General features: G+C 32.6%; 1 protein-coding gene across 1 annotated transcript in view; it reads right to left on the bottom strand.

The window, feature by feature from the left end:
- LOC140437157 (GILT-like protein 1) overlaps positions 1-16,636 on the bottom strand; it is a 62,429-nt gene extending 45,793 nt beyond the window's left edge. The window contains exon 1 of the mRNA XM_072526500.1: positions 16,374-16,636. Within this exon, the coding sequence (XP_072382601.1) occupies positions 16,374-16,466 (93 nt within the window). The 5' untranslated portion in view covers positions 16,467-16,636. The remainder of the gene's footprint in view (positions 1-16,373) is intronic.
- Positions 16,637-27,847: the final 11,211 nt, after the last annotated feature.

Here is a 27,847-nt window from a genome sequence, read left to right as displayed (position 1 = left end):
ACTCGACTGGAGATCAAGATAGCAATAATACTCAAGAACTACCATAATATCAGGGAATTAAATAGGGTCTACAAAGACTGGCCACTCTTAATATTCATTCCACTTCCCAAAAAAGCCAACGCTGCGAAATGTGAAGAACATAGGTTAATTAGAGTGATCGGCCATGTACTTAAAGTACTCCTTGGTATCATTAATTTGCGCATATACACCAAATTAGAAGAACACTAAGTGAAGTTCAATTTAGATTCAGAGCAGGACTCGGATCAAGGGAAGCACTTTTTAGTTTGCAAGTTCTAATACAGAGAGCCACGGGTGTCAACTGCAATGTGTATTCATGTTTCATTAATTTCGAGAAGGCATTTTGACAAAGTGCCACATGAGAAACTATTCGATATCCTAAAAACATCAGAACTCGATGGTAAGGATATAAGACTAATCTCAAACTTATATCTCCAATAAAAAGGAACAGTGCGATTCGAGAATGAACTGTCCGACATCTTCACAGTCGGAAAAAGAACTCGACAGGGTTACATACTGTCACCAGCATTATTTAACACATAATTTTTATTCTTTGAAAACATCTTTAGAGGAGCATTGGACGAATCAGAAATGCTAAATTGCTAAATGGCCAATTTTTAAACAATATTGGATATGCAGATAGTACGTAGGGGTTCCAAAGGATGATGGATATTGTGATAGAAACATGTTACAAATACGGCCTAAAACTAAATTGTAAGAAGACAAAAATAATGATCATTAGTAAGAACACCAACATAAACGCCCAAATTTCAGTAAACGATACATCGTAGTGAAGAAAATATGCTATCTGGGCTGCAATATTAAGGATACCTGGGACTATAGCTACGAAATAAAAACTCATATCTAAAAAGCAAGAAGCTACTTTAACAGTCGTAGAAAGATTATTTGTAACTTATCTTTACGTATCGATATACGCATAAGAATTCTAAGATGATCCTCCTCTACAGAATAGAAAGCTGGAGTCCTAGGGTAGATGCCATAAAACGGTTAGAGGCATTTGAAATGTGGTGTTACCGACGTATACTAAGAGTCTCATATATATAAATTATGCCACCACCATTATGCCTAATAATAAATGCCGACTTTTACAGTTGATTCTACTAGGCAAGATAGAGGGCAAGGGAGGCCCTGGACGTAGACGCATATCCTGACTGGCCAATATTAGGAAATGGACTGGTTTAACGTCAACTGATCTATTTCTAGCTGCTGTGAATAGAATAAGATGGGTCAATGTGGTCACCAACTTCACTAGAACATAGGTACCTTTAGAAGATAACACAAATAGTTTAATATTAAAATTTTTGACTCACAAAATAAATTTCCTTCTAATTTTTTCAATAAAAATTGTAACTTACTGCATGAATATTTAAATATGGATATATTTTATGCACCTGTAAAAATAAAATTATTATAAATGGGTTTTTGTGTATGTGCCTTACTTACGCAACAAAAACGTATATTAAATGACCATAATTCCCTTGAACGAAATAGAAAGAATAGTACATATGCATCTAGATGAGCATATATTTTTACCGTTTCCTTCTAAGGAACACTTCTCAAGGAATGTCGGCATCCTTGTATCCATTCGATATAATGTGTAATTTTATTCACAGTTTTTTATTGTACACATAATTGTTTTCTACTCTGCCGGTGCACATATTAATTATTATAAGAGTAGAGTTGAATCAATGGTTTGGTTTTAAAGACCGTGTGTTTTTTTCCTGAAAGTATTAAAACATCTACTAGATAGTAGTAATAATAGCAAAATACGATCAGATAGTAATATAGAGAATAGGAATTATAAAAAATCGTAAATTGTTATTCGTAATAGTAGTAGGTAAACGTTAATAGTTGCAATAATTAACTGCACCACGCCATACAAACGTGATATAAGAATATTTATAGTTTAGTTGACGGTCAGCCAAACGTGAAATTGTGAACTTGATCAGAGATCAAAATGTTCGCAAGTCACCATTAAATATCAAAAATATACTAAGAGGAATATCATGAATGGAATTTTCTTGAAGATTAGAAGACCTTATGTTTTGTACTTTTCTTCTTCTCTGGCCTGACTGAAGAAGTTCTCATCTCCGACACATCACATCTCAATGACATACGGAACGTACTATGGGTATCTAAGACCATACGACAGGTGTGAATAAGGTATAAATAAATAAAGAGCTGGGGATCAAATGAAAACATAAAATAAGAGTTCAACTATGTCATTAACTGAAGATTTGTTGATTAGACATGACCCACCCTCACACAAAAACAAAATATAGATGCACATGCATATTTACACCAGACCCAAATAGTAAATCACCTGACAGCTACACCACAACTGTCTCATACGGTGAGATTTGTATTACGATCACTACACGTCTTAATCACACGGTATAATATCATCGTGATCATGCATGGCATAGGAGGAAAAGTTTGGCGTAAACGATGTCCTAGAGCGAACAGGTGAACTTTGAGGAATATTGTAGTCTTGGAACTATATGGACACACTTCTGTACCAAACAGTATTTTGTTCCGATCCGTGGAAATAAAATAACACGAGACAAAAAGAAATAACTCAGAATAGAACTAATTAGTAAATCTTCTATCCACAAATAAAAATCTAGGGAAAACGAGCAGATGGGCGAACTCGATTGGGGACTATGTCTCTGACCCAAATAGGTTTTAATGACCCCAATCAGGGTCCTACAGGCGAACTATCGGCACAATAAAGCGTGGGACACAAGTATCATACAGAATTCCAATCCTACTCGGATCATACAGAGTTCGGCGGATGGGTACCTTTCTGTATACATGGAAGGTCTATACATTGTCACGAAGTTAGCGAAAGACAACTCCAGATGCTGCCGCTTGGAATTTGATAATGTTTTCGGCAATTGCAGACAAAATATCTTCAGAAATATTTTTAGATCTCTATAATAGGAATTACTCCTCCTAATATCAAAACATTTAGAACGAAAGTAATTTCTGAGATTGAAAAAAAGAAACAAGATAGTGACCCACATCATCCCATGTTTGGTGAGGAATGGCACTCATCACGACTAAAATCTCGTAGAAGTTTCATGAGTAGCACTCACGCTCCAATTGAAACAACTACTGAACCACACCGTTTATAGCTTCAGAGAGAAACAGCCTACTAATGCCGTTGATCTAAAGGACTAGTTGGTTGCATGTTGTTAATTGGTCGTTACCACATAAAACTCACTTAGAACTGACACGTCACGATGTAAGTCAAACTTACAACGATTAACGACTTTTTTTAATTACGATCCAATGGAACTGGTGGAGCTGTATCGGTAAAATGACTTTTAAGAACTGTAAAGAAAATATTCGGTTATATTTGGAAGATATATTCCAGATATAACCGAAGAGGAAATCGAATCAGCGTTGAAAGGTATGAAGAACAGCAAATCACCTGGAGAAGATGGCATTGTAAGTGAAATGCTAAAATTAGGAGGCGAATGCGTCATAAAAGCTTTAAAAACCCTTTATAATGCCTGCTTGAAGGAGTTACACCAGAAAAATGGAATAATACCATTATGATAATATTGCACTAAAAAGGAGATGTAACAGAAATTGGAAACTACAGACCTATCAGTTTTTATCTCATTTATATAAGCTCTTTATGAGAATAATTACTAACAGACTGCAACCTAAGCTGGATTTTCACCAACCATTAGAGCAGGCCGGATTTAGGAGTGGCTTTGAAACGAATGACCACCTACAAGTAATAAAATCCTTAATAGAGAAAGTTACAGAATACAACAAGCCATTGATATTAATATTTGTAGACTTTGAGAAAGCGTTTGACTCAGTCCAGCATAGCTCCATGTTAAGAGCTCTTACAGAGTGCACTATTGATCATAGGTACACAACTCTTCTTCGGAATATATATAATAGCGCAACAGCTGCAGTTAGAATGTATTATGGCAACACAAATACATTTCCCTTCGAGATGGGTATTAGGCAAGAAGATACCATCTCTTCTAAGCTATTCACCGCTTTGTTGCAGGGTGCTATGAGAAACAATAATTCGGAGAATAATGGAGTCAACATAAATCGATAATTTCTGAACAACTTGAGATTTGCAGACGACATAGTCCGTATTGCAGACCAGGTAGATCATGCCTGCCAGCCTCTTCAAGACCTTCAGAGCTCGTGTACACGAGTTGGACTTAAAATTAATTTCTCCAAAACGCAATATATGACCAACCTAGTACTGGCGAAAAACATCTCAACTAACGGCACGCAAATTGAACAGGTGTATAGCTATAAATATCTGGGCCACGAGATTAAATTAGGAAGAGATAATCAAACAATGAAGTTAAACAGGAGAATAGGACTGGCATGGGTAGCTTACGGAAAACTGAGAGAAGTCTTTAGATCAGATATTCCCATGTACTTGAAAAGGAAGGTCTTTCATCAATGTGTACTCCCAGTTCTAACGTATGGAGCAGAAACATTGACACTTACCAGAAAAGTACTCACTAAAATACAAGTGACACAGAGAGCGATGGAGAGGTCAATGCTGAATATGTCCTTCAGAGACAGAGTATCAAATACAATAATTAGGAGAAAAATTGGTGTTACTGACGCAGTTCAAAGGATTGCAACATTGACATGGAACTGGGCGGGACATGTTGTCAGATTAAAAGATGAAAGGTGGACGAAGAAAATTCTGGAATGGAAACCTAGACACGATGCTTATCGTAATCGATAACGTCCTCCAACAAGGTGGTCAGCACAACTGGATTCAGGGTGCTCAAGATAGAAGGCATTGGAGTTATTTACGGGAGGCCCATGTCCAGCAGTGGACTCAAAACGGCTGATGATGATGAAAGAAAATATTGCTTATGAAAGAAGTGACAAAACAAAATAGGGTGAGTGAGAACGAAATATGTAGAATAATTAAATAAAATGGGAAATTTGCAATCGAAACTAAATTGTTAAAAATATAAAAGAGTTATAAAAAGACAAACCAATAATCGTAAATGTTAAATTGAAAAAGTTATAAGATCGTAAAAATTGTAAAAATATTTATTTTATTGACTATAGCTAAAGAATCTATATAACCTTTACATTGTTTTTCAAAATAGTGTAGACGCTTTACAACATTTAATTACTTACTCGGTACTTATTTTGATTAAGAAATACCAAGATAAATATAAATGTTTAAATTCATCTAACATAACGTATATTATGTTTACTCCGTGGATATCGATTTCAGTACATTGCTGGCATTATACATTTATTACAACTGTTCTATTTAAGATCCATCAATATTTTAATCAATTTTAATTGGTTCTGGTTTATTTTAAAAAATTTCACAACTCGTTACTCGTAAAACTAAAGAACAATTCCTGAGAGGAGTGTATTTTTAGAGATATTCCACTTATCTAGTTAATGTGTGGAAGTAGAATTAACACTGAGTTTGGTTTCGTCCCACGAACATGGTAACCGAAGGTTAACTTAATTATGTTTAAGTCATGTTTTCCCTTTTTGTGTGAGATATGTTTACTATTATCACAAAATACAGCAGTACACGCTGACACACGAAAAAATTACAGAAACAATTCACCTTTTCTACGAGATACTGATATATTATAGTGTTAAACTAAAGAAAATTGACAATAATAATCAAAACAGATAAAGTATGGAAGTATGGTTAATTATATGTATAATTATTATGTTTAATTATTTTCATAAACCATTTACATTTAATTAAATCGACTCCATTAAGAAAACGACATGGATAAGACTTGATAAGATATTTGACTCATAAGAAACAAACTCAATAAATTAATATTAAATAAAATATAAGAAATGAAGGAGATAGGGATGTAAGAAAGATGGAATAAAATTGAAGATCTACAAAATAAAAAGGATGACTTTCATAGTAAAATAAAATTTACATATAGGCGCGAAGCAATGAAGCACTAAAAGCACTAAACCTACCAATTTTCTGCAGCAAGATGAGTCGCTATGCAACTTTTTTATTTAATTTGGAAAAGTGTCAGGAAAATTGAGACCAAATTCATGGTGGTATAATAGAAAAATGCATTTCCAAAGTGCATAAGGAATGAAAAATTTGCAACTCAGAAAGTATTGACAGGAATGAGTTCAATTTTGATACTCGGAAGTTTTTGAGGTCGCTGAACACTAATATGATAACGACGATAGTCATCGAGTTACTTGGTGCCCAGGGTGAACCTCGACTCCTGAGTACCTATGTTAATTTCATTCTAAATCAGTCAAAAATCACTACTCGGGGTGTTTTCGATGTCGCTGAACACGAATATGATAACGATGAAGGTCCTCGAGCTACCTGGTGCGTAGGGTGGACCTCATCTGCTAAAGTTTTATGTTATTTTGATTCAAAATCAGTCGAAAGTTATTACTCGGAGGTTTTCGAGCAACATAAACACGAAAATTATGACGGCGATGGCCTCGAGCAACCTGGTGCCCAAAGAGGAACTCGTCTCCTGGAGTTTTATGGTAATTTCCATGGACACTTTCCCGAATCGAATGCAAAAAGTTGCATAGCGATTCATCTTGCTGCAGAAAGTTGGTAGGTTGGTAGTTGTTTCGTTGCCTCGCCTAATAGAATTTACTAGACAATTTAGTGGTCTAAGTAAAAAAAACCTTCAATGTCAGTGCAATTCAGGACACAAAAAACAATAATATCATTAAAAACAAAAAAAAAACTATGCGAAAAATGTATGGAGGAACTTTTTGATTATTATCATAATCTAGATGACACCGCAACTTGGACAACCGACCTGAAGATAACATGAAAAAGTTTTTATTGCAATAAAAATGCTCGAAACTAAACACCCGAACTAGATGAAATACACGGGAAAATGCTTAAATCCTTAAACAACCTTCAACTCACACTCATTAGTAACCTATGAAAGTGGGAAAAAACAAAAATACCGCAAGAAAAATAAAACAAAATATGAAGAACAAAGAATAATAATTATTCTTTGTTCTTCATATTTTGTCCAGAGTCCAATTAGACTAATTATTAGTCTAATTGGACTCTGAAGGTTCTTCTGAGAATCGTTATAATCTATATAATCTATAGGAATAAAAGTGGTAAGTAGGCATGAATAATGAGAAGGTCATGTAGTCGACAAACCCAGCCCATTAGACAGAGATGCAGTGACTGATTTGCGTCAGTTTTCTCTGTCGCACTGGGGGAACGCAACTGTATTGCAGCAGTGAGTCTATCTTGTATCAAAGGTCTATGGCACTATTCCTTCTATTTGACATTTGACAGCTGTGACTTTGTAACACCTTTCAGCTGCGTTTAATTTTGAGATTATACTATACTTTGTTGTACGATTTGCGATTTCTTTATTTTTATAATTTAAGTGATTTTTGTAATAGCGGAAGTTATTAAGGTGCCAGAGGAAAGTAAGTAATTTTTTATGGTGAAATAATCAGAGAAAAGTTAAGAAGTGCACTAAATTTTTAACATATAAATCAATATAAAAGATAAAAATCTAACGAAAAAGTGTTTAATAATCTGTGTTTCCTTTAGCAACATTAATTACAGTTTGGCAGCTCCTTGGCATTCTTAAAATTATACTATCAGTTTCGTTTGGAAGCAATAGAATCCATTCCTGTTTAAGAAGATCTTGAAAACCTTGTCTGGTATAAACATTATGCAGAGGAGGAGCAATCTATCCCTGAAGCATATCCCATACATGCTCGATGAGATTAAGATATGGCGATTGTCCTGGCCATGGTAAAAGTGTAATATCCTCATTATGAAAATAATCTCTTACTGTTCTTGCAGTTTGTGGCCTTACATTGTCCTGAATAACGCAAATCAGGACCTGCAGCAGTGGGAAATGGAAGGAAAACAGGTTCTAAGATACGATCAATTTATTAAGATTGATTCGTATATATACGGATATAAACGGGAACAGTTCGATGATTAAAAATTATTCCAGCCCACATCATAACTTGTAGACCGTTACATGGATTAACACCCTGTACATGACCGGATTCTCCCTTTTCTACCAGGTCCTCTTCAAACTCTTACTCTATTTTACTATTTTTCTTTCTAAGAGAAAAAATAGATTCCGTAAATTGTGAAAAAAACGAATGAAAGACAATAAAGAAATCAAAAGAGAACTTTCGGTCAATACAGAAAAAAGAAATGATTTTTTACTTTCAAACGTTCAAAAAATGTTGAAAAATGTTTAAAGTATATAGGTAGGTACACACATTTCATTTAACCTTACCTACAATTTTAAAAAGTTGGTAAACAGGTTGCTCCGGTGTTTTTTATTTTATAAATATATGTTAATAACAAATATTTATAGTCTAACCTAACAGTATCCGCTCCTAATAAAAGTGACGTAACTTACAATCAAAACATTTTATTATAGCATATGAATAATTTTTCATAAAAAGAATGTTGCATACGTTACTAAAGATATTATTTCGACATAGTTTCACAATTACATTTCGCAATTATTTTGTTAATTATAGACAAAAGCTACTGTAGAATACTGCAATACCAATAAGAACTATGTATACCAATGCAAGTTTCTAGCATTGGCTACTCGAAATAGCACATACATAGTCGAATAAATTTTAAAACAAATTGGCACTCTTAGTTCTTTCATGTGATCATATAACAAGCTGATACAGAATTCCGGATTAGGTATCATGAATTAATACAAGATACGCAATAACAGAAACAGATAAGACGCGAAAATCTTAATAAAATGATGGCAAAATATAGGACATTATCAGATGTTTTACTGATGATGGTCCGACTGGACCAAAAACATTTTGAAGACAATTTTAATCTTTTGGCTAAAATTTGAAAAATTTTAGTAATAAAATATACCATCATACATTAGAACTATTTACTTCTTTGTAAGTTTTTTGAAACTATGGTATACAGCCAACCACTGGAAATTTCCCTTTTATTTGGTGAAATAAAGAATAATTTCACGTGTGATAAGTACTGGGAAGGAGCATGACGAAAATGGACAATAAAGTATGTGCCCCAATTATCTTGTTAAGGATAGACATAAACTATCACCTTGACAAAACTGTTTTTATAGTTGTTTGAGCACACCTTTAAAGAAAATTTAGTGTAAAAATTTATACAATATGCAGATTGGTATTAACGGTAAATCATAATAAATTATTCCTAGTTGCCTTACAAACCTATATAAATAAAACAGAATATGTTCTAGTGTTATATAAAACAAGTGTATAGAAAACCTCATTTCTACACATATCAACCTCATATCTACATATTTCTAAAATGATGTTTCAAATCACGAAGTACAGTTAAAATATATATATATATATATATATATATATATATATATATATATATATATATATATATATATATATATATATATATATATATATATATATATAAACAAAATAGTAAAATCGCGTATGAACATCGGGTCATAGGATAGAAGTATATACAGTGCTAGTCAAAAGTCCGTTCCCCCCTCGTATCTTTTGAACGGTTATACTTATAATAATAGTGAAATTTGGAGAGAGGTAATGAACAGACGTAACCTTCTTAACTAGTTATAACAAGTGACGTAATAGTGACATATGACGTTACAGCGCCACTATGACAGATAATTTTAAATAGGACCTTATGGCAAGTGATACCTCGTTTAGATAAGATCCCATTTAAAATTATCTGTCACAGTGGCGGCGCTGTAACGTCATTTGTCACTATTACGTTCAGTTGTAGTCGTTGTAGTCGTTCAGTGATATTGAGTTCAGCAAGGATTATGTCATTGGTATGTTTCTGTGTCTATGGTATTTTTGCCATTGATCTCCAAGTAAACATTTCAAAAGAATAGAATCGTTTCCTATATGCCGATTTCATCGTCCATAACTATCAGCGTAGAGGACAACAATGAGAAATATGAGTGTCCTGAAAAGCATCATTTTTATGTTTTTTGAGATTCTGTAATCTTTTCTTTACTCTCTGGAGTTTGGCGACGGCCGTTTCTCCTATACCGATTCTTTTTGTTATTTCTTCCTTAAAATTAAGATTGTTGGTGATTTTTTTATTTAGATATATAAATTTCTTCACGATTTCAATTCCACCAACATTTGCCAGAGCAGGATATATTTCTTTTGATCTACTAATTATCAGCATTTTACTCTTAGATGTGTTGATTTGTAAACCCCACTTCATTGCTTATTTCGCTTACCTTTGAGATTAATTTGTTCATTTTTCTTCCGTGTTACCTAGAAAAGGTGTCTTCCGTGCATAAATCCTGCTTGTTCTTGATGTATTTCTGGATAAATTTAGGATTCGAAACTCTCGTGAATTATATAAGGCAGTAAAATATACTGCGCTTAAATTTACTTTCCATAAGATTTCTTTAGCCAAACGCGAACCTATCAAATATAAAACGAATAATCAAAATTATATTGAAAAATATTAAAAAATAAACATAATAGTTTCATATACTAGAGGAATATCACCAAAGGATCCGATAGTAAAAAAAAATAGATTAAAGATGTACTCTGTAGCAACTACTGTTAATAGAAAAATGAGTCTTGGTAGCAGTGTTTATTTTTGTGTCACTTCTGATTTATATTAAAGAATGATAACGAATGGACTGTTTGGCGTTATTGAACGAGAGAGATTGCTATTAATATTTACCGATCAGGAATTGTCACTGCTCATCCGATGGGAACACTTTACTATTACAGGCAATCAAATCAATCCAATCGAGAATTAGAGTTATATACACAGTAGAAACTTTACACACCTTCTATTAAATCATTGATATTTCAGGAAAAAAATTTCAAAACATTATGTATAAGTTGCGGCAATAGTATTACATATTACCAAGATGTGCCATACTTTGTTTTAAATGGAACACACTATTACATTATTATTTCAAATTTAGTTAATCGCATTTTTACTCCAGTCGTCAGAGATAAAAATACCACTTAACCTCCAAAAAGCATACGAACAAGCTGAATTTTGCTGACAATGTCAATTTTGGAACCCTAAAAAGATACAAAAAAATGTATCACTTTTACCCCCAGCTTCACCCTAAAACTCCACTCCGTAGGCGAGGAAAAACGAAAAAAATCGTTTTACCAAGAATCTCAAATAAAATTTATATCAACTCAACTGTTAATATTCGATATCTTTTAATCAGAGCGTCCTATTGACAAAAATCAAAATGCGTTTTCAAGCTGGAGAGAGCAGCTTTTGTATGTAATTTTTGGATTTTGTATCAAATAAAGACAGTATCTATAAAGGTGTTAAATAAAAAACGTTTAGCGGTTTTTACCATTTTTTACGATTTTCATGAGATTCATAATATTTATCACTTTTGATTAGTCACTATGGAATTTTCATTTTTAGATGCCATTCTTCAAAAGATATAGCCTGAAATTCCGGTTTTGAGTTTTAGCAACAAATATGAGGCGAGACCAAAAAAGATTAGAAGACCAGACAGAAAGGCACTAGATTTAAATAAACATAGAAACAAAAATATACGACAAGAAACAGGAGAAGAAATAAATGAAAACCTCCGTTCAGTGCAGCAACAAATTAACAATACAACTAACATTAACCAAAAATTAAAGTACATAAATACAGCTATACAAACAGCAGGAAAGAAACATCTTACAAAAACAACAACAAAGAATAAGGGGTGGATCACACAAGATATACTAGACTTCATGAAACAAAGAAGAAAGATGAAGAATTACCTAGACAAATACAAAGAAATAAACAAACACATAAAAAAGAGAATAAAAGAAGCCAAAGAGGCGTGGATTAAAGAACAGTGTAAAGAAATGGTAACCTATAAGAAAAAGTACGATGCGTTCAATATGCACAAAAAAGTAAAAGAGATAATAGGAAGCATAAAGAAATGCCAAATAGGTAAACTTAAAGACAAAGATGGAAATCTTATTGTAGATCTAAAGAATAAAATAAAAAGATGGACAGAATACCTGAATGAATTATTTGAAGACAGAAACAACTTAACTCAGATAATCAATGCAACTGGGCCAGATATATTGAAAGAAGAAGTAGAATACGCAATAAGAAACGCTAAAAATGGAAAAGCAAATGGACCTGATGAAATTCCTACAGAACTGTTGAAGCTTTTGAATGATAAATCCGTAACCATAATATTACATCTATTCAATACAATATACAGTACTGGTATAATACCTCAAGAATGGTTGCTGTCTACGTTTGTCACCATACCGAAGAAAACTAATACAATGCAATGTTCTGATCATCTAACAATCTCCTTGATGAGTCATCTGCTTAAAATATTTCTTAGAGTCATCCACAACCGAATCTATCAAAAGTTAGATATCGATATTAACGATACACAGATGGGATTCAGAAAAGGATTAGGAACAAGAGAAGCTCTCTTTGTCTTAAACGTCCTAACACAGAGATGTCTAGATATTAACCAAGAGGTACACGCGTGCTTTATAGACTTTGAAAAGGCCTTTGACAAAGTACGCCACAATATACTCAAAGAAATCCTGGAGGGTAAGAACATCGACACCAGAGACATACAAATAATATTAAATCTGTACTGAAATCAGCGAGCTAATATAAAAATAGAAGTTTTGTAAATCTGTACTGAAATCACCGCTCTTGTTTAATATCTACAGCAAACAAATATGCCAAGAAGCTCTCTCACGTGCAAACGAAGGGATAATAGTCAATGGAGAAGTTATCAATAACATTCGATATGCTGACGATACTGTGATAATGGCAAGAACAGCGGAAGATCTACAACATCTAGTTGAAAGTATGAATGAGATATGTAATAACTACGGCATAAGGATGAACGTCACAAAAACCAAATATATATGACCTGCAGTAAGAATCCAATACATGACACTAGTATCGCAATAAACGGTACCCAACTCGAAAAAGTAAGCGGATACAAATACTTGGAAACCCTCATCAATGAAACAGGTGACCAAAATCACGAGATAAAAAGACGTATTGAAATTGCCAGGTCTACCTTTATAAAAATGAAAAAATTATTTTGTAATCGTGATATTAGTATTCAGCTACGAACTAGAATGATAAAATGCTATGTATCCAGTACTTTCCTTTACGGTGTTGAGGCATGGACTCTTAAACAGAAGAATGTTAAAAATCTTGAAAGCTCTGAAATGTGGTGCTACCGCCGTATACTAAAAATAAGTTGGGTGGATAAAATTACAAATGAAGAGGTAATACGCAGAATAAATAACGATCCAGAAGTTATACTGAATATAATAAAGAGAAAACTTGAATACTTTGGCCACCTGATGAGAGGACAAAAGTACACATTCCTACAAAATATAATGCAAGGAAAAATCCAAGGACGCAGAAATCCAGGCCGTAGAAGAATGTCCTGGATGAGAAATTTAAGAGAGTAGTTTGGATGTACCACTAACGAATTATTCAAAACAGCAGTAAATAAAATTAGAATCGCCCTAATGATATCCAATCTCCGATAGGAAAGGCACTCAAAGAAGAAGAAGAACAAATGTGAGGGATTTGAAATATTAATAAAAAAACGCTACATTTAAACTTTCACATTACGAACGATCTAAACTTTATAACTGCTTCTTTTGATTACAAAAGTACGTTTTTAATTTGCCTTGGGGTAAAAGTGGTAAACTTTTCTGAATCTTTTTTGGGCTCCCAAAATTGACATTATTAGCAAAATTCAGTTTGTTCGTATGATTTTTAGAGGTCAAATCTCTGGCGCCTGGACTATTTTTATTTTGCTCATACTTCCAATCGTCTAAGATTTTATTACATTATAAGGGAGTGACTAATACAAATAAAAGAACATTAATCATTATAGCAATTTAAAAAAAAATATATAGAAAATATTAATTTAAAAAACACACTAAAACCGTGAAAATACTGTGTTTAGCTATCCTTTCTAATTGCTTTATGCGATATTCCAGGAAATATGGAAAAATTTCTGTTCAACCAATTCGAATTTTTGCCACTAAGTCTATTTGTTTTTGTTATTCTCGTTTATTTGTCACCCATTTATTGTTTGCATTACAAAAAGTATGCGGCAAAAGATTAGAAAATTTGTAAAATAGCTGATGTTTATTTGGCATAAATTATCTGCAGTGAACTGTTTCATTAAAAATAAAGATGATGGACTATGTTACTAATTGATATAAAAAATATATAAATAATTATTAACCTTACATAAAGCACTGATAATTACCATTTAAGATTTTAATGAAATGTTTTCAACAACATTATTTTTAATAGCTTGGTTTCATAACTCAATTCTTTGTATCCATCGCAGTTACGTGCATAGACGTCATATGTATTTCTTAAATACGCACTCACAACAAATGACTCATATCATGACTGACACAGTGACTCATAAACACCGCAACCGCCCTTCCCTTATAATGCCCATTAAAATTTACCTTCTTTACCCTATTAACATATGGGGTAAAACTTCGTTTTGAGATTATGTTACGATTAGAGCAATAATTACGGTCAGTTATGCTGTGATAAATTTGCTAGCTAGAAGGAGTGTTTTATATTTCTGCAAAACTATAAACAGTTTTAGAGTTTGTAATCAAAATAATTTATGCTCGACAAGGAATGAATTAAAATGCTCATTTAAAATTATACGTTTCAACCGAGTGTGAATATTTTTAAGATTTGCCTGAAGTTTCTGCTTTACAACTACTTAATAGACCAAAGAAATTATCAAATGAAAAGCCATTTTCGTGACACTCTTTGATACAGGTATCTACAAGTGCTTTTGATAAATTTGGTGATAACAAAATATACTAAAGATTAAACGTTATTTTTTACTTATAAACAATTTACAGACAATGTAAAATCGCTATTTGATTTGAAATACTAAAGGTGACGACCGGTCTATTATAAGAAGAGGTTAGACAATTTTTCTGAAAAAGTATAAAAAATTCTTTAAAATGAGAGTTTTAAAATGTAAAGTTATTTTGGTTAATTTGTTGATTAATTGTTTCAAAAATAGCTTCAAATGTCGATTTTTTGAAAATTATTAATACCTTTTCTAAAAATGCACAAAAAACTTTAATTTCGCGTGATAATAGGAACAATATTACACGTATTCAGCTATAGGAATGTCAAGAAGTTTATTTTAACAGTTATTACAAAATTGAAATTGTTTATCCCAAAAAATTTTTAACTACAGCGTTATTATGCGTAAACTATTAAGGCTACATGAATTCTGAAAGCAAGAAATTGAAGAAAAACTCTTATTTTATTAAATTAAATCATTCAACGATTACAAAGTTTATGTTAGAACCCGAGTTAGCCCTTTTTTTATTTCTCGATTTTACTAGTTCAAAAACTGAATTTATAAATTCAAATTTACAAAAGTCGCAATATCTCCGGTTTTAAGCAACGAAAACTATTTTTTTAATTTCGGGTACCTCGTGACATAGATCATAAAAATGCTTTTAGTTAATTTATAAATTGTTTATTTAACCGAGTAATTTGTTTAAAACTATTTAAAATAAATATTTATTTTGCAAAATGCTACTTTTCTCTTATTATTATTAATAGAAAAGGTTATGAAAAATAAGCAACTTCAATATTTATATATTATAGTTAACAATAAATTTTATAAAAACTTTAAAAAAATTAATTTTTAATTTGAAAATCAAAAATATACATGTTAATTTTTCTTGCTTATTAAATTTACAATTACTTTTTCTCAAAAACATTACAAAAATAATTTACACAAATTAATTGTTATAAACATAATAATTATCAACAAAAATAGTAAAATTAAGTGTGTATATTGTAATATGTTAATTATATATACAGATTAATTCCATAATTGGACCATTGACATAAATATACATACGTATATATATATATATATATATATATATATATATATATATATATATATATATATATATATATATATATATATATATATATATATATATATATATATATATATATATATATATATATATATATATATATATATATATATATATATAATATATATATATATATATATATATATATATATATATATATATATATATATATCTGTGTGTGTACGTGTGTGTTCTATCAGTTTTGTATTAAAATATGTGAATTAATGAAAGTAGAAAATAATTCCTTCTAACAAATATGCTAAACACCAAAGTATGTGCAACTGTGTTTCTAGCACTCCGTATCAGTTCCCATCTCACACAGTCATCAACTTTCACCCCGCGACACTAACCCAGATTATAAAAACAACAGAAAATCGACAAAACCAACTTACCGAATGATGCTCATGGTCGTGGTGATGTTCATGTTGACTTTTCACTAATACCGACAGCGCGAGAAGAAAACCTGGTAAAAGTAACAATTTCATTGTTAATACTTCTGTTTGGCTCACTGGCGCAAAGAAACAAACGACGTTCGGCACCACCGCTGAAGAATGGATGAGAGTCAATAGCCAACTGTTCGAATGAGCCCGCCTGAGTGAAGACAATCGCGAAGCGTTGACGAAGGTGGATGGAGAGCGAAGTGGAGAGACGATGGAGATGGCTCGCGTTTGGGAGAGAGGTTATATACATACACACACCTTTTGCACAAGCGTAGACTTCAGCCGGTCGATGGGAATTTTTTTTATTTCACCACTTTACGCGCTATATTTTAAAATTGTATTTAGCAAAAAAATATACAATTTTGACCATTTTGGTGGTTGATCGAAGGAATATTTATCAATGTCTCTGACTATATATCTTACATACTCTTTAATATATATTCTCCTTATAGCAGTAGTATTAATAATATCATTATTTCCTTCGTAAAAGTACATTATTATCAGGGTTTATAGTGAGGGAACGGACATAGGCGTAACCTCATGTCGTTTAACTTCAGTGGTTGACACTTACCATATTCTTAATTTCACAGCATTTCAACTACTCTATTTCTGGATATATGCCTTCTCAATTTTTTCTACTTATCTTACTCTACCATTGTTCTCGCCCAATGTATTCAACCAGCTTTTGTTATGTCAACATATTTAACCTTCCTAAACAAGTTTTATACTTGGTTGTAAGACATGTGTACCAATCTCTTTCCTTTGTCCAACTCCGCCAAGGAGATGTGTACTTTTGATAAAATCCCACAACTTTCTTATGGGGATTTTAAGGATTTTTTCTAGCTCAATAATTGTTTTGGCCTCATGTCCTTAAGCATTTCATATTTACAAAACACGTGCGGTAGTTTCTTTCTCATTTTGACCTTGCTGCACTATCGTTCAGTCTTTTTCGGGTTTCGACTGCTAAGATCCATTAAAGTTGTCGAATGCTTCCTGCTAATGATTTTTCATATGAATTTGCCCCTGTATAGCTATATATTTGTTGTTATGACTTTTTCTGGACAGAATTTCATTTGTATATGAGGCATCTTTCGTGATCCTGCAGAATAGTTCTGGGCTTTAGACGATTCTTCTAGTAACTTGCTTTAGCAGAAAGTCGACTAGTTCGTTCCCTTGGACTGTGTATTGACCCGGCACCCATGTTAGGTGCACTTATTATCTCCTGCAAGTGTATCAAAAACATCCCTGCATTTATCAGTTTTAATTTGGTAAGTTGTACTTTACTTCCATCTTGGTAACTATCATGATATCGTCTGCAATTGTGCATTAATAGCAGCTTTGTTCCATAGCGTTGGTGATAGTACTTGAACCCGCATGCTGTTTCATTAGTTTTATTCCTAATTAGTGCGGTGTGTATGGACCCGATAGAGGTATTACCAAATGCACCTTCAACGTCTAAGAAAAGAATATGTCAAGAGCCACTTCTATCTAATGTGACTTCCTTTCAGACATTAGATTGTGTAGGACTGCTTCACATATTTTTCTTTGGTTGATAAGTCTTCTTCTCTGAGGTGCAAACTAGTTTCTGTAAGCTTTTTATTCTTAGCTACCAAATATCTTCAATATTTGATGAAGGTACGTTTTTCATACATAAAAATGCATTTCAGGAAGAAAAAAACGTGCTAACAAAAGTTTTAACAAAAAAATGATTGCCCATTCTTCTTTTTCTTTCTTTCTACTACAACCCGAGGTGGGCCTTGACTACACAAATCACTTCCTTCTCGAATGGTCGTCCATGATAGTTGAGTCAGTGGGTACCCTCTTTGCTCTTGCATCTGACCTTATTTTATCTCTCCTTCACATTTGTGGACGCCCTATGGACTTTCTCCTTGTCGGAGCTTCCTCCGAGATTAACTTGGTATGGCGGTTATTAGGAAGTCTGTGGACATGATCTTGGAAGTTTTGATTTAATTTCTTGGACTACATCACTAGCCCTATACATATGTTTGACCTCGACATTTGTTCTGATTCGGTATTGGTTAGTATTCGGTTAGTGATAGGTTTCAAAAATTCTTCTGTAGATTTTTCTCTCAAAACATGTGAGTTTTCTTTCCATTGCTTTTATCCCATTCCTATTCTTTTTCAAGCAGCTGCCTTCAACTAAGAAACTGATCTATGGTCGATCTTATTTTCTGAAACCGGCTTGGTATTCTCCTATGAAATTTTCTACAAAATATGTTAACCTACTTAATAGGATGTTCGATAAGACTTTGTACGCCGTATTAAGTAGGGATATGCCTCTGTAATTAGAGCACTTGGTTTTGTCTCTCTTTTCATGGATGGGGATTATTACACTTTCGTGCCATTTTGTTGGTATGTTCTCAAATTTCCATATAAGTGTTATTAGTTTGTGTAATTGTCTATGTAAGATTTCTCCTCCGTACTTATGGAATTTGGCCGATATATTGTCGGAGCCTGGAGCTTTAGCGTTCTTCAATTTGTTAATCGCTTGCAATGTTTTGTCTATTTTGGGTCATCTATCGGTACTACGCGGTTAATTTGGTTCCATGTGGAGTTGTCATTAGAAACCCAAGTCTGTTTAGGAATGTTGTTATATTGGAACATAGTAAACTTTACAAGCATATTGTTAGCCTATGCTAGTTCTACGAGCCTGTGTAAATTATCGTTTGAGATATCGTGGTGACTGTGTCCTATTGTCGGCCTTAGGTTAGGTTGTTTGCCAATTTTTACGTTGAAGTCTCCACAGATTATTTTGAAAGTCTTGTTTTGGGGTTATCTACAGCATTCTTTCGAATTCTTCATAGAAGTCATCTTTGATAGAAAAAAGAATAGGAAATAAGTACGCTATCATAACAACATTCAAAATAACCAATACACTAAGATCTATTCTGTTCAAAACCAACCCTAACAACACACAAGAGAAATCAAAGAGCTGCGTCTATAAAATACCTTTTGAATGCAACAATTTCTATGTGAAAGAAACCGCAAGACCACTAAGTGTTAGGATAAAGGAGCATGAAACATATATATTAAAAACAGAGTCTTCGACAAATCACAGATATGTAAGCATACCTGGAGCAATGAACACAGAGTACAATGGAAAGGTGCATCAATAATTATGAAAGAAACAGACATGAAAAAGAGAAATATTAAAGAAGCGGTTATCATCCTACTTAATGAAAAAAAAATATGTGTAGCAAACTCATCAGCAGGATGTAGCTGTCTTTTTATTTATTTTTTTTTTTTTCACAATCATCTGCAATCTCAGTTCCTAATAAAGATTACTGTTATAACTGTATATATATATATATATACTGTTCTACGTATATACCCAAATACATCTAAAGTAGTTCGTGGCAGTTTATTCTGAAATCTCTGGAAGACATCTATTTACGAGTTTTGATATAACTCGAAAGTTAACCATACCCATATTAAGTATGTGTTGATAGACTAAATGTTTGTTATTAGTGGAAAATTTAAAAATTCCACAACTATCCAATATATTTTTGTACCGAATACCAAGTTCTTACCTTTTCATTTTAATGTGGACTTTTGAGAGTAGTCTTGCGTCTGGAGTGATGCCCAATTACTTAGTTGCTGGTTGCTAATAAATATCCACGAATCACCTGAGAACATGACATATGCGAGCAGTCACGTTGTTAACCATGTTGATTGAATATGACACACACTCACACATACAGAAAATATACATGCACATCTACACCATGCTCAATCGGGAAATCAGCAAACAGCGGCACCACAACGGACTTAAAACATAGTGAGATTTATGCCGCGGAAAATGAGTTACCCAAACCCGAGCTAACGGCAACGTTCCCATGGGATAAATGGTACAGGAGAAATTTATTGCCTAGGTGATACCAGAGAGCTGGCGAACCCTGAGAGATTATACCCTTGGCGTGATATGGGCACACTGCTGTTTTTAACAGCATTTTGTAATGCATGATGTAATTTCTCGCGATAAAGTATCTGCTTTGATTGTTTCTCTTCTTTTTACATATTTAATTAAGAAGTATTCTTTCAACTAAAATCTGCTGGACGTATTTATCAATTTATTATATTTAAATCAAAGGGCGGAAATCCATCCAGATAATAAATTCTTTCTGTAGCATTCCCGCAAGTTGCGAAGTCATGAGGTTCTTCTCATTCCCTGGATTTTGCTCTTTTCCCATTGCATGACTAACTGAAGCACATAATATATTTTGCTGCGTACTAGATACTGCAGCTTTCTGGTTTTGATGGTTTCTATTATTTTCGTACTGTTATGTATTGTTCTCATAACTTCATCGTTTATTACAGGGTTCTCCTGTATACCCACAATTGAAATGATTCTAGTTTCTGAATTGTCGCCGCATTTAGAATCCATGCCCATATAGTTTTCAGCTTCAGATCCCTTGTACAAAGCACCTTCATCAGTTTGTTAAAACTTATAAAATGTCTTTGGAGTAATCGTTCCTGTGATTGATTTTAGTGCCAAGATAGTTGTAATTCTGTACTTGTTCAAGCGTTTTTAAGAGTTAACTGTTAACATTTCTTCAATATTTTTGATTTTGAAATCTTCTTAAATTTTGTTTTCTTGATATTTATTGGAAGACCATATTCTTTTGAATATTCAACTATCTTGTTCATCAGTCTCTGCAAATCTTCGAGATTTTCTGCCAAACTAACAGTATCATTGGCATACCTAATGTTGGTGTTCCATTAACCTTTATTCCAGCAGTTTCTATTTCAAGAGTTCTTCTCAATATTTCTTCAGAGTATGCATTGAAGAGAAGTGGTGACAGAACACAGCACTGTCTCACTTTTTTTTTAATTTCTATTTTTTTTATGTGTTTTCATTAATGCGTACTACTGCTCATTGTTTATAATACAGATTTTTTATGATCTGAAGGTCATTGTAGTTTATTTCTTTTAATTTCAAGACTTTCATAAGCTTTTAAAACTTTCATTGTGACAGATTTTATCAAACGCCTTATTATAATCTATGAAATAGACCTACGTATCTTGGTTAACATTTAAGTATTCCTGGATTAATAAATTGAATCTAAAGATAGCTTCTCGTGTACCTTTACGAAATCCAGTCTGCGTTTCTTCTATATCCATGTTAAGTTTCTGATATATTCGTTTGTATATGATCTTTAGGAACATTTTTAGTGTGTGGGACATTAGACTAGTGGTACGGTGATAGTTGCATTCTCTAGCGTTTGTCTTTATAGAGATGCAAATAAATTCGAAGTGAACTATTTCCTGGATATATCTACAAAAATTGTGTTTTACAGGATGAAGAAAAAATCATTTTATTTGGAAAATATTAAATATAAGGACCAATAAAAAATTACGTAATTATTTAACTTTTATTATAAAAAAGTGAATGTTAAAAAACTGATTTACTCGCATTATACATTTAGTGAGTTAGTTAAGACAATTTGAAATAAAATATTTTCTTAAATGGCTTTTTGCATTATGATTATATTCTAATAAAAATAAAAAGTTTTAACCGGACCTAGAGAGTATGTGGTAAATTGTCATAGAAAAAGTGACTATATGATGCAATGACACCTTTTAATTCCTGCAGATGTCGCCAATTTTTCGTGTACACAGAAGTATTAGTAGTATGAATAATATCCTAAAAACCTACAAATCTTAGGAATCAACACATTCCTTTTTCTCGTATAATAGGTCACTATTTACAGTGCTTATATCAAAATAGTCAGCACAATGTTCACAGCCACTTCGGGTAAATTAGAATAGACTTTAGTGCCATGACACACTCGGCGGTTTTGACCGAAACCGCCAAGTGAAACCAAAAGTGACATCGAATCGGGAGGTTGTCTATATTGAGTGAATGGGTAGTGAGAGACAGAGCGGTGCGCACCGCCTGGCGGTTTTGAAACCGAGTCGGTTGATGGTTGGTTCGAGTACCCGGCTGGTTTTTCAAAACAACCTGACTAGTAGTAGTTGCGTTTTATTGCATCACGACATTGCATGCGACATGTTTGCTTCTGAAGGGATGACGACAGCAGTAAAATTAAAAAATTGCTCCTCATTACTCCTCAACTTAAAGAACAAATTATTTCTTTTCTATCTTGAATAATTAGGTGTATCTACATCCTCTGAACATTCCTTCTTCTTTTGCAGCGGTAGTACAGAAGAGTCAACATCAATACTTCTTCTTCATCATCACTCATTTCAATAAATCACAATAATTTTGAAAGTGAAATCTTCCTGTTCCTTTCTGAAATAACTGAAAACTCTCGTCTTGTTTAAATAAACTGGTTAAACTAAGTGGAAAACAACTTCGGTTAAATCGTTACGTGTTCACTTGTCTAGAAAACCGCCTTCGAACTGGTATTTATTTTCCATAGGCCAAATTGAAACGCGTGTGTACCGAGATAAAGTTACCGATTTTCGCAAATATTCCTAAATGGGGTGATACAGAGCCCTAAAGATTTTAACCAAAAATCGACAAAATGCGAGATCGAGACATTTTGTCTGCTCAACATAGAAATTATATTGAAAAACTGCATTTCTATTATTTTAAGAATATCAATAGGTAATTCGTCTGTCCCAAGACTTTTCTCATTTTGAGTTTGAATTTAAAGAATGTGTTTGTAATTGTTAGTTCATGCTCTTGGCAAAATTGTACTAACCAATCCCCTTTTCATTACGTTTTCCCAATCCATGGTCCTCTACTATTCTTCCAGGTCTTCCTTTGCCAATTTTTGCGTTGAGTCGCCCATAAGTAGAACGATTTACCTGTTCTTAGTTATTTTTAAGGAATAATCAATATGTTAGAACGTTTTTATTTCATCTTCTAGTGAATAAACCTAAATGAGATTGAGTTTTGTGTAAGATGTATTTATTTGTAGGAGCATCACTCTTTCAGAAATCGGGACAAAACCTTGTACTGATTTATTCACTTCTTTACGACAATAATGGCGACTTCGTATCTATGTCGGCTGCCAGTGCTTTCAGAGTATAAAACGTTCCGATTTTTGTCGGAAAGAACCTGAGTTAGGTCACTACGTTTCGATTACTCCTAATATATTTACTTTCAATCTGTTCATTTAACCATTAATTATCATCACATCACATGTTATTTCAATTAACCAGAAAGATACATACTTTTCACGTTCAACGTACAATTTTTCATGTTGGATGACTCATAAACTATGATTGCTAAATATTGTGTCTTATAAATCGTAGCATTTTTTTTATCCTGTATTAGGTTTTAATTTGCGTCTTTCAAATATTCGAAAGAGAAAGACTGTTTTGTATAAAACTTAAGAGGTCGCTGGTTAAATGAATTTAGAGATAATAATAAAGAAAAAATGCAATATTTTGACTGTAAATAAATTAGTGAAAAATAGCAAATACCACTGTGAATAAATTACGAAATTAACTGGTCTTAACCCATACTGTTGTCTGTACAAAAAATATACTCACCTTTTGAAATATTGATGTATTCATGGCAGGCAGAAGAATTGGTCGCGGTGCATCACGACGCCAGCCGAGGCACAGAAGGAAGGACGTCCCTTGTTACTGTTTGTTGTTTCGGTATTGAAGGCGAAGTGTCCTCTTGAGACTTAAGATGGTCAGAAAGAACCCTCTAACCGTTACGTGATTGTCCGTATACCAAGAGGGTACACAAATAAATCACTCTATTGTATTGCGATTTTGAGTGGCGATAATTTAAGTTAATTGTCACGGTAATACGATACTTTACTCTTGTGTGTATTGGCGACACAAAAATAACAAAAAAAGTCAAATTATCCGTACTTAAAACATAATAAATGAGATAGCCAGTTTAACAATTCGGTTTTACGAAATAACAGGAAGCAATATATTTTAACAAAGTTGTTAGAATACAACATTGAATTATATCACATTATAGTACGGCAAAAGAAAAATATTAAATGTAAAATATGAAAAGAAAATTTAATGCGTTTTTGCATTTAATGTCCCGGTACTGGCGACGCCAGTACTAACAATTCCGGTACGATGGTTGGAAGTATATGGCCTGATATGGTCGTATAAGATAGCGAAAGAGTCCCATTTACAATGTTTAGGAGTCCACTAAAAAATTTTGGTGTTTGTTCGCCCGTCTGAAATAGGATTAGAATTGGATGTTTTTGTGATTTTCATTTTTGAGAAATCTAGTATGGTTTCCTTAACTTTCGATTTATCTCTTGGTTACAAGAATTAAAACATGTCCAGCTGCCTGCTTCTGGAAGTGGAGTTGAAGCAGCGTCCTTAACTCATTAACTTGTTCGCTGAGATGCAGTTCCTCCAGGTATTCTTTATTAAAAGAACCCGCAACGTCTGCAGTCAAAGTATAGCGAAACAAAGAAGATTAATTGTAAGTGTTTATTCTTTATATCCTGCTACAGAAAATCCAATTACAAAGCTGAAATTTTCTTAACTTTAAAATATGCAGTGATAAGTGAAGCGATTTATCACTGTAACAAGGGTAATTTTTCATTTTCTTTGTGTGCACTAAATTTAAAAAAATTTTATAAGACCAAGGTAAATGCCAAATTTTTGTTATTCATTTTCATTTTTTTTATATTTTATCAGGTGATCAAGAGAAATAAGATTTAAATTTTTGTAAAAATGTGTTTGAAGGTATTAGTGTCATTCTGTAATGGACATTTCTGTTTGGTTAAAATGAAATTTAATATGTCAAGTTAAACCAGATCCAGAGTTTTTATAATTTAGCCAACAATAAACATAATTAGTAACTGTATTATTTTTGAAGGTAAGTCTGCTAGACTTACCTTCTCTCATACAGCAATTACACAATTCTAATAATTTTTAATACAGACCACATAAGGTAAGTGTGATTGTTGCTTTTTTGTATGGCACATTTTGAGAAAAGGCTTAACCTACTAGTTATTATTTCTATATATCGCACCTCCAATACAACAGGGCCACAACTCAAAACTATAGCTTTTCTCAGGAAAACCATTTGAAAATTTCAATAACCACTATAAGATCAGACTTAAATTTTTATTAAACTGATCATTATTATTAACATAGATATATCCTTTCTAAATATTTATGAAGGCAATAAATTACTCAAAAATGAAAATTTAATTAAAAAAAAAAACAAATTTTTATACTTACGGCCCTATTGCACTGCATGTTTTGATCTGGTTATTGTGAAATTTGGAAATGTGTCTCAGTTTTTTAAACAATTTTAATTAACTTTATGCTAAAAATGGTATATTTTTGCATTTATAATAATAAAGGCAAAAAAACAAGAATGTAAAAAACAATACAAACTTTTAAGAAATGTATATTTTTATTAGAATCTCTTTTTTTAAAGTTAGGCAATAAAAAATAAGTGTGCAATTGCAATTATTAGTAGACATTACTGCATATCAAACCAATTACACAAAGTTAATTATTTCTAAATGAGTTTAGAAAAAACTAATTATATTAAAGTTTAGGTTATTATTTATTAAAGACTAAACAAAAATAAAAATTATTTATGAAAGGACAATAATTTTGGTTATTTTGAGTTCAGATTAGTCCGACTCACTTTCCGATTCACCTGGAATTAAATTTAAGAAAAACTGTTTTTTCAGCTGGTACTTTAAGAGCGGTTATGTATGCCATATGCAAGTTTAATTCCAAAGGTCGTCCTCGCATTCGTCGCCTTATATTAATTTGGTTGAATTTTGTTTCACTATGATCTGTTTTGTAAAAAATTATAAATGGATTTTCTTTTTCAAAGTGCATACATTTTATGTCATTCCATTTTACTTTGTTATCGTTGGTATTGATGGTAAAGTTTGAGCCCACATCTTTTGATAAGAGTTTTAAATTGATTATCTCGGATGTGGATAGTTCCTTGACATCATAAGGCTTCCCTTGTTTTCTTGCTAAACGCAGAATTGGAGTCCACTGTGTTGGAGTGTATATTGGTCCTGATTTAAGCATTCGTTTTTTCTGTTTTTTAATGACAGAATGCATACTATCCCCTTCATTCTGTGTATGACCAACAATTATATTTGTATTCTATACTTTGAATATCTAAATTTTGTATTGCATACAGGTACAAACTGGCTATACCTTTATTTTTATTCTGCCCACAGCAATTGTCAGAATAAAAAACTACTTTATTTTTCTCCATGCAATGTTCTTGTAGGTACATGAGAACACAGCTGCCAATTTCATTTACCCCTCGTTTTGCAACAGATTCGTTCCAAAAGTAACACATACCATTACTTTTCGTAGTATTATAAATGGTGAAATTAAAACAATTTAATTTTCTTTTATAATACAAAACAGAAATTTCTCCACATGGTGCTTGAAGTACTGCTTGTAAATCATACCAGCCAACCAAACTATTTCCTGACTCTCTTGCAATTTTAATATCATTTGATTTTCTAACCTACTCAATTGTTTTTGTCTTAAATGATACTCATACTTTTGTTTAAGGTTTTTATCGGTATCGGGTGCGTTTTTGTAGCTCTCACACAAGGAACACTGATCTTTTTTCGGGGTAAAAAAAGATATATTATATTCTGTGTTGAACACTTTTTCATAAATACACTTTTTGGCAGGATCTTTCCCAAGTGCCTCTTGATGTGCCTTATACAAGCGATACATTTCAGCCAGGCTCAAACTCCTATCTAAATACTCATGACTGCTTTGAGCACGGAGATAGTGAGACTCCATACGAGGGAATGAATTGATATGGTTTTTAATATCATTTTTTACGTCGTCTGAGGTTTTTCTTTAATTTCCATGTGAATCTCTCTTTTCTTTTTCAAAGACACCATTTTCATCCAATTTTTTTAAGGTATTTTTAATAAATTTATCTCCTATATCTAATGTACGCATAAAAAATGTCTCACAAACCTTTACTCTTTCTTCATTACAGATGAAGTTGTAAGCAATATTATTTCCTCTGTTACTGCCCTCTGTCTTCATTCTATACTTCGGAGTGACTTTACAGGTGTTTGCTAAAACAAAATTTCACTGCAAAGCGTGATCTGCTAATCCCCAGAATGATCGATTGATATGGGCTTGTTGTTCTGTATTTATTTTGGATGGACACTGATGACGACAACTCTTCCCACAAACTCCTTTCACAGTACGAAAAGAAGTGACATTATTAGTTGCTGTTACATACTCCTCGCCGGAATTAAACTTTGGTTTTTTTATGTTTCTTTGCCATTGGTTCTCATTTCGTACCCTTTTTCGTGGCTTAAAATTACATACACTATCTTCTATAATATTTGTACCTAGAGAAAACTTGAAAAAAAGTACAATTCACTGATGAATTCACTTCACACACTGAACAATTACTGAACTACAGAATCTTTGTTTTTGAACTTTGTCAAACTAGAGTTTGACAAAGTAACTTCAATTGTATG

The sequence above is a fragment of the Diabrotica undecimpunctata genome, chromosome 3 (genome assembly GCF_040954645.1).
Source record: "Diabrotica undecimpunctata isolate CICGRU chromosome 3, icDiaUnde3, whole genome shotgun sequence".
Lineage (NCBI taxonomy): Eukaryota > Metazoa > Arthropoda > Insecta > Coleoptera > Chrysomelidae > Diabrotica > Diabrotica undecimpunctata.
The sequence above is the reverse complement of the archived record's forward strand: the minus strand, read 5'-3'. Positions and strand labels throughout refer to the sequence as shown.